The following is a 9,093-nucleotide window of genomic DNA, read 5'->3' as shown; positions in this document are numbered from 1 at the left end:
TTGGAGTAGGATCCCTGCATGCTAAGTGCTGGATTCTAAAGTAGCCAGCACCAACTAATACATCTTAAACACCTAGAAAACCAATTAGCACTTCCGCTTGCACATCTTACAGTAAGCAGCAGACCATACAGCATCCTGCATGTTGACCACATGTTTTTACACATTGTCATGCTGGTCAGCCAAAATCACATGAGCACCCCACTAGCATTAACGACTTGTTGTGTTTTAAACCCTGACTTGCTGGTCAAACAGCCTTTAGCTGTAAAGATCAATACAAATAAAGTGTACTATATGAACAATAGTATTGACACTGTTGCTCATTCATTTCTTATGACACCATGAGTAATACAAAGTTTAATATCATTGTTTAATATTAAATATGAATATTCCAATTATAATATTAATCCTGTACACCATTTCTTATTTTTATGCACTAATTTTATTTTTATTATAAATGTTACAAAGCATATCTACATCCAATACAAAAATGGTATGTGTATGTGTAATAATACATAAAGAAGCATATTAGGCTGTTTTAGGCTGAAGTATATAAGGCTATTAGTATATTCCTAATATATACTTACATTCTTGTTGCTTACTTAAATGTTTTTTTTGTCTTTTGGTAACATTATGTAGACCACTTTTATTCAGGCCATTATGATAAAGTGGTGATTAAATAAAAATACTTATCAAAATAAAAATGATCTGAAGTTCCCAAATAAAAAAATCTCCCAAATAGTGGTGTGATTATTTTCTCTCCCCAAAGATATAATTAATGCCATAGAGTTCTGTAGTGCTTAATCATCTATTCTAAAATTAATACTGGTGTAATTTGATAGTGGATTTTTCTTATTTTATTTGGAATTTTGAATTAAGATGCTGATCACTTACAGTGATGTTACTTTTACTATTTATAAGACTCGAAACTGTTCACTTTATGAAACACATTTTATTAAAAATAACATCAGTCAACAAACAAGCAGTAACAGTGTAAGCTATTAACGTTCTTTTGATTAAGGCTTTCTTCATCTGCTGATCTTTTCTTAAAACACCTGAGAAAATGATTAGAAATTCCAAGTTGTTGCATCAGGCTTATTTAACTAAAAGCACCGTTACAAATCCATGACTTCTTCATCTAAAGTCTTTTTATTGGATTCCACATATCTCTCTTGTACTCCGAGAGTTCTGGAATAAAAAAGTTAAGGAAGATATAAGCATACATTTGTTATTTTAAATTCTATGGATGTAAAAAAAAAAACCACAACACAGCAAAACAAATAACTGAGACAGAGAGTGAGTGATCAAGCAAGGATACGAGGTGAATTGAAAATCTGCTCCCACAGCAGCAGACATCATGGCTTGCAGATTCCTTTCCTCCATGTCACCAAAACAGTAACCATTTGCCTTGTCCACTGTACGTAGAACTTGTGTCATGCTCTCCTTATCCTAATAAAACAAGGTCAAGATCATCATTAACATATGTATGGTTGTCAAAATACAGTCTGTTGACAGAGTGGAAGACAGAGAGAGAGACTAAGAGCACTCACTTGCACATTCAGAGGTACAAAAGACACCAGACCATAGTCCTGAATGACCTCAGCCAACTTCACATTCAGGTGATGAAATTTCTTAAAGAACGGGTCAGAAGCTAGATGTTCCACCAGGTATGACAAGTCCATAACCTCAGTGTAGAAATCAAGGTTGAAAGCTACAACATATAATCAGGCCAGAGAAGATAAGTGATGCCACATATTAGACATTATATGTTTAAAATAAAAAGTGTGTGTTTGTCAAATAATAGCACAAAAACTAGATTGGATCTCAGGATATCTATCTTTGAATAGACAAATTCACACTGTGATGCATTTTTCAGATATACACAATAAAAAAGAAGACACATACAAACATATGTAATACAGTACCTGGCAATAGTTTTATTTTAATATTAAAGATATTAAAGCTATGTAGGAACACATGCAAAACATTTTCTAAACAAACAGTGTTAAACAGAAAATAATGTATACTTGAAACTTTACTATGAATTATTTTGGAAGTAGCCACATTTATAATTGATGACATATTTGTACACTCTTGCACACTCTCAGTGGCTTCATAATGTAGTCACCTGGAGTAGTTTACTCTTCTTGGCATCTTAAAGGAGTTCCTGCATTTCCTTTATGCTTTGCTCCAGCTCATCCCAAATCACCCATCTCAGTTGGGTTTAGGTCAGGGAACTTTTTTGTTTACTAAATAATTCCATACATGTCCCTTTACTGTTTCCATGTCTTAGATGTTAATCTACAATGTAGATAATTTATTAAATAAAGACATAATGAAAAGGTGCGTCCACACTTTTGACACTTTGGCACTGTAGTTTAATGTAGTGTAAGTGTAAAGTGTAATGAAAAGTGCAGTCTGCCAACTAATAAACAAGAACATGAACATAATGTTGTGAATTGAGCAGAAGTTAAATATGTTGTAATAATCTACATTGATTAATTAGTGCTGAGTGAACAGTGTACAGTCCTGTGTGTGATAAGGTGTACAAGTATTTTTCTTAAACTCTAATTCACGACACACCTTTACACCTACTCACCCAGCTTGCCATACTGCTCAACCAGGTCCATCTTAGAGAGCACATTGACATGAGGCAGTTCCACCTGGAGCATGGTGGACAGGGAGGTGCAGAGCACAGAAATGAACTTGGCTGGTTCAGCACAGTAATGGGAGTCCACCAGATGCACAGCTGACAACTAGAAACATTTTAGGGGTTACAGATGAAGGATATCAATTCACCAGAGTAGCTTAAACTATAATATAACTTTTATTACCTACCCTGAAATTCCACTTGGACAACTGGGCGAATATATTTCTGACAGAACTATGGTGGGTGTAGAGCTCCACCTGGCCTGGACAGTCGAAAAGGAAGTAGTAATCCTGATGCTCCTTAAACTTGCCTTCCAACCAGTCCAAATTAGCCTCCAGGTATTCCATACAGTAAATTAGGCCTCCATTAGGACCCAGTTTCAGACCGTCCATTACATCATCCAGGGTGACGAGCTCTGATATGTCCACTGCACATGTATAAGGCAGACCATCGTTTGCAGGGTCCATGTTTACTACTACGACCTTACGGCCCAGGTGGCTCAGGAACTCTTGCATTGCGCGGCAGTAGGTTGTTTTACCTGAGCCAGGAGGCCCAATAACCACCTGACCGAATCGCAGGGAGGGCTGCTTGGGTTGAGAAGACATGATCCAAGTTCTCCACTACACAAGAAAACATTAACCAACTGTCTATACAAATATAAGAGACTCCACAGAAAGTGTGCACTGCAATTCACTCACAGCTGATTCTACACGCCGTCTGGTTTAAAGCGTGAGACATTATAGCTACAGTTAGTAGAGAGCTAGATGCGATTTGTGTCGTTATATTAATGAGCTGGGCTTTTTAAACTAGCTAAACTAACTAACCTAGCTAACTACATTACAACCTACACCCATATAACAACCAGCCTGCTTCCAAATAACAATTACAGGCGTTTAGAGTTTGAACCCAGAAATGCAGACTTTTATTTATTATAACAAATAATTATTTAATACTTAATAATTTTAAAATAATCAATTCGAATAGCAAACCAACTAGCTAGCCTTAGGTAGCACTTGGTTAACTTAACTTACATAATAAAGAGTTACTTTATACCTCCTAAGCTAAAGCTTAAAAGGCAACTCGATCCTACCAAAATACAAACTAAACATTTTAATTAAAAATGTTTTAAATTACACAAATATGAGTTGCACTGAACAGCAAAAAAGCACGAAATAACGATACATCCCCAACGTGAGTAAACGCCGCCGACACAACAGCCGGGTCACCGTCCTGCTCCACTTCAAAACAAAAGTCCCGTAAAGCAGAAAATGCATGTACTTTTCTAATCTGTTATTTTATTCTAACAACGGTAAAGTAAACGTACTATTTAAACGGGCTGTTTTATATAAACCCTGGTGGGGGAAAAAACGACTCGGAAAAGCATGAATTCCATTTAGCAGTATACATTGTTCTTATCTCCAAACATATAGAACTTGCTATTTAAGTAAAACGGGGTAAAAAAAAAAAAAAGTTACTCTGTGAAATTTAATATAAATATACAATCAACTTATTTTTTTAAACATGTATTTTTATACATTTTTGGGAAATATATTGTTCTGAGCAATGAGTGTACAGTAAAATGGCTAATATCCAATATGTAAGTTAATGAAAAGATTTTTTAAATATATATTTTTAAAGCAATTTAGGGGGTAATTATTTTACTCAATTCCAAGAACAACTGCTGCAATTAAATGAATGAAATATAAAATAAAATTAAAAGTGACATACAGACAGTATGAACCTGAGTTAGTGGTATGTTTTAAAAATGTGTTATATGTTCAACATGTATTTTTGGAAATGTGGGGAAACCTGTTTTCCATAATATGGCAACCTGAACAGCTACAGTACAAATTCTCGCATAATTATCCTGCTGGCATTTCAACATATGTGTAAATCATGTCTATAATGTTTCAAAAAGCTTTTCTCGAAGGCAACTGTTTTAATTATACTTGGAATCAAGGCAGTTAATACCAGTTCAATATAACAAGCTGGCCAAATTCTGTAAAATATGAACTTTCACAGTTTCACCAGTAACTTGTAGCTGTATTATGTGATTGTTGGAAACCAAAATACTTTGTTAAAACATGGACAACTTACCCAAGCCGACAAGTGTCCAATAACATTTATTTTGAACTTGCTAGGACTTGGCCTTAACTGGAATTTTTATTTTCAGTTTATTTATAAAATGCATTTTACCCAAGGCAATCTTACTGTAAATACATCCATTCATTTGCATTATGATCATGTTAATTACATTACTGAGCAGCAAGAGTATTCAACTGCTTTACAGAGGGTATTAAATTTTAGCAACCAGCAATCACATTTCCATCTGCTTTCTGTAGTTTTTCTTTTTTTGTAAATAAAAACCTGAGGAACTCACACTCTTACCACAGTACATGGCCCTTCTCACAGGCTTTGAACTTTACATCACATATAAACTTTTTGTATACATAATGTATATAAACATTGTTATTTTACTATTCAAATGAATCAGAAAAAAATCATTATTGCTTGTTTTTTATTTTATTTTACCATACAAAACATCTAAAAATGCATACAGATCTGCAACCCAAAACGTTCAAGCAATGTCATCACATATGAACCAGAATACAGTCTTAAGCTGTCTTAGTTTTACAAAGCAACAATAAAGACATTTTACTGCTATGAGACTTTAAAATAAGAATGTCTACAAACTACAAACAGCTTTTGATATCAAATAAATCATAGAAACTAAAACAAGTGAAACAATGCTCACGTTGCCTACATCCAGTGTATTTACAATGAAAAAGTCTGGATGGAAACCTTTTATTGACAAATTATAATTATCCAAAATATATATTTTTAAGTCATTTGCTCTGGCACTGAACACTTGATCTGAAATTACTACAATGGGCAGTGCTAGACAATCCGAAGCTGATGCTGTTCACCTGAGAATAAGAGTTAAACACAGAAAGTTGTCAGACTGACACCAGTCAAGTTTTTACAGACCTTGTCCACAACATAATAGTAATGTCAAAATCATTAATAAAAGAACAACCCATTAAATTCTGGGTCAATCACAGCGATCTTGATCATTGATTCAGGGCTCCTTTAAAGAGTCCCACACAACAAAAGTACTTTGGTGAACTTTGAGTGGTGACTACTCATCAAGCCCTTCATCCTCCTCATCAAGCTCCTGTTTGGAATCAACTTCAGCGGTGTCTGAGAATTCATGCAGGAGCACATACTCGCGGCTGCTGAATCCAAATTTCAGCACATCTTTCTCCTTGAGCTCGTAGTACCGCTGTGATTCAATACGCTGGTTGTTCAGGTATGTTCCATTGCCTGAACCAAGGTCAATAATGTACGGCTTTACTCTCCTGCCTGTGGTACCATCAGCTCGTTTGTGCTCCACCAACCTGGAGATAACAAACAACAGGTATTACATTAATAAATCATATCACAAATTCATGAGGATTTACACGCTACTTTTGAAAAATTATACTGTATGGGACTCCAGGCTACAAAAGCCATAACAAAACAAGTTGAGCTTATCAATTTTTTTTTTTCATTATTTCTCAAAGTTTTTGTCTTTTCAAATAGCCTTTTCTTATCACATGGAATTGCAGGGGGGATGCAGGTGAGACATTAGTTAAAAAAAAAATAATTAACGAATCTGCCATAAAAGTGTTTTATTTACATTGTCTTAAAAAATAAAAATCACAATCCAATTTAAGTAATGTTTTTTTTTTCAGTTTATTGGTCAGTTAAAAAGAAAAGTTTGGACAAATGGGGTGACTTAACCGGATTTTTTAAATATTGACGTGTGTTTTAGTCAATGCGGTGCCTCCAATTTCTCAAAAAGGTAGAAAGAAAGAAAAAAGGCTGCCAATGCCAGTACAGTAAAATGAACAGGCACATACACCTATTTCTTTAAAGCATCCTTACCTGTACTGAAACACAGCATGCTGTTTTGAACAGGAGGGGTGATCAATAGGTATGTCGGCAATCTTTCTTTGTCTTCCAAGGAGATATGCACTCTGTCTGTGGATGTACATGACTGGAAGTGGCTCATCATTCTTAAAAGGGTACAGTCGCCATCTCCTCTTTGGGATTCGGGCCTCCGGTGGCTCGTTGTACTTAATAACAACTCCTCGAAATGTGTTGGTGTCTTCCACCAAAGCACCTGAGAGTTCAAAGTTGGGCTTCTCTTTCTCAACAGCAGGTCCAGACACATCATCTCCCTCTGTGCCATCAAACTCATGCATCTCATTTCCGCCCTCTGCCTCCTGCCGGAGACGGTTTTCTCTGCGACGCTCATTGTTTTGTTCCCTTTCTGCTTGCTGTTGCAGACGTGCTTCCCGTTCACGAGACCTCTCTCTCCGTCGCTCCGGCCCTCTTTGACGCTCTTCCTCCCTCCTACCCCGACGTTCATCAGGCCTATTTCCTCTTTCACGATGATCATCTTTTTCCTGAAGGAGAAAACACAGATTATGCTTAGTATGTATAAAAAAATCAGCATCACTTATCTACTCCCTAAAGCATAATTAGAAAAACAAAAAAAAATGGGTTAAATTGTGTTTCTGCAATTAGCAAACCCATGATCTAAATAAATATTATTATTATTTGCATGAAAGGCTGGAAATAAACCTGGAAAACAAGTTGCAAATAGTACATTGTTTTGATACAGATTTGGTTGCATGTTTTAGGGCTGCTTTGTGTGGTGGGACCATTAAATGCTATATATATACAAACAAAACTCATGATCTATACTGTGAGGTCATACCACCCAGTCCAATACCAAATGAATTATGATCATTCTATCTTGCAGTTTGAATCACCCGCTTTATCCGAACATCAGAACTGCGGTATGGACTGCGACTTCGCTGGCCTCGGGGGGACCTGTCCCTTTCCCTGTCCCGCTGCTGTCCTGATGATCTGTCCTTTCTTCCCGGAGATCTGTCTTTTCCTCTGTTTAAAGAAAACAAAATGTGTGGCAATAATTAGATTGTTGAGATATTGAACAACATACTTAGCAAGAAGAGACCAGGAGATTATATCTGTCCATCATAATTTATTTTACTTCTGGACAATCCTAGATATAAGGAGTGCATTATTAGTAGCATGATATGTTGGATCATTGACATCTGTTACAATCTGAAGTTACAGGTGCTACATATCATATTGTATACAAAAGTATCCCCATATAAACTGTAATATTCATTTATTGCAGTAGTTTATACTTGAAATGTTTTTAAATTACATATCTTGTCAAACCACCAATATAATTATCACAAAAATACCCCGAAATATCATGATATTATTTTACGGCCATATTACCAAACCATGCTATAAGTTACACAGGTTTGTTTATTCTGTCCACATAACCTGCTTCTTTTTCTTTTTCTCATTAGACTATTGTGTTTATCACTACTACGTTAACCGAATTTCCAACACTCCTTCTAGTGACACTAAAATATTGCTATTATTATTACTAGTTTAATTAGTATTATTACTACAAGCTACTATCATTAGCTTCAGCTACTACTGCTACTTCTACAACTACAGCTTCTACCACTATTGCTATTACTTCTACTACTACTGCTGCTTCTAGTAATTACTACTACCAGATAGATTAACAGAGAGAGAGAGGCAGACAGTGTGTGTTAAGCAGAAAGCGAGTATAGTAGAATAGAGTGTGGCTGACCGGTGGTCGTGTCTCCTCGGGGGGCTGCTGCTGCTCGCGCCGCTGGACTGTGAGCTGGAGCGGCGCGCGATCCGCGGCCTAGCGGGACTAACTTTCTCCTCTTTAATTCTGATCTTCCCGTCGCGCGCAGGGGAGTGCCGGTCTCTTTTCCTGGAGTCCATCCCGAACACAGACTGTTCTCTGTTCTCTTTATAGAGCTAAAACTGAGAATCCGCGCTTATTAAAGCTACATGCCTCACCACAAACTTCCACTGCTGCCAGATCTGCTCCCTGTCCGCTCAACAAACCAGCCCGGCCTGCCTGCGGGAACCGAAATTCAGTTCCGCCCTGTGGAAACTTTCATCGCCACCTGGTGGAGACGCTGATCCAGTTCACAAACAAAACACCACCCTCCTGCCGCTACAGTTGTTTCAAATCTGCGCAGTATCTGTAGATTTAAGGCAGATATTAAAATAATACATATAAATAATAATACATTTCCACCCACATGTGTAAATCTTCTTTTTAATAAATAATAATTTTGGCCAAATTTAATAATCATAAATAATCTCCTCAAAAATATGCAATTATTTGTGCACATCGATTTTCCATTGAATCATAATTGATTCAGCGTTATGGTTTTATACGTATGGTTTGTATTCAACTTTACTTACATTAAATACGTATTTCTTTGTTTGTAATATATTCGTATAGCCTGTACTGTGCTGTTGCAGTGTAGAAAAGTACACCTTTCACTTATTATCGGTGTGAGTGTAGATTT

At 36.3% G+C, this 9,093-nt stretch overlaps 2 protein-coding genes across 2 annotated transcripts; both read right to left on the bottom strand.

The window, feature by feature from the left end:
- Positions 1 to 929: 929 nt before the first annotated feature.
- On the bottom strand, positions 930 to 3,880 carry gpn2 (GPN-loop GTPase 2). Its single transcript, XM_007251789.4, has 5 exons — positions 2,836 to 3,880; positions 2,597 to 2,753; positions 1,548 to 1,708; positions 1,316 to 1,446; positions 930 to 1,185 (listed from the first exon to the last, which is right to left on the bottom strand). Exons 1-5 carry the CDS (start codon positions 3,250 to 3,252, stop codon positions 1,113 to 1,115), a joined length of 939 nt encoding a protein of 312 aa, XP_007251851.1. The 5' UTR covers positions 3,253 to 3,880; the 3' UTR covers positions 930 to 1,112.
- A 1,260-nt stretch (positions 3,881 to 5,140) lies between these two features.
- snip1 (Smad nuclear interacting protein) lies at positions 5,141 to 8,640 on the bottom strand. The gene is made up of 4 exons (XM_007251790.4): positions 8,334 to 8,640; positions 7,468 to 7,597; positions 6,575 to 7,098; positions 5,141 to 6,045 (listed from the first exon to the last, which is right to left on the bottom strand). The coding sequence occupies exons 1-4, from the start codon at positions 8,492 to 8,494 to the stop codon at positions 5,787 to 5,789; spliced, it is 1,074 nt and encodes a 357-aa protein (XP_007251852.3). The 5' UTR covers positions 8,495 to 8,640; the 3' UTR covers positions 5,141 to 5,786.
- Between the last annotated feature and the right edge of the window lie 453 nt (positions 8,641 to 9,093).

The sequence above is a fragment of the Astyanax mexicanus genome, chromosome 6 (assembly GCF_023375975.1).
Source record: "Astyanax mexicanus isolate ESR-SI-001 chromosome 6, AstMex3_surface, whole genome shotgun sequence".
NCBI classification, from domain to species: domain Eukaryota; kingdom Metazoa; phylum Chordata; class Actinopteri; order Characiformes; family Acestrorhamphidae; genus Astyanax; species Astyanax mexicanus.
Note: the sequence above shows the minus strand (reverse complement) of the source record. Positions and strands in the feature narration are given on the sequence as shown.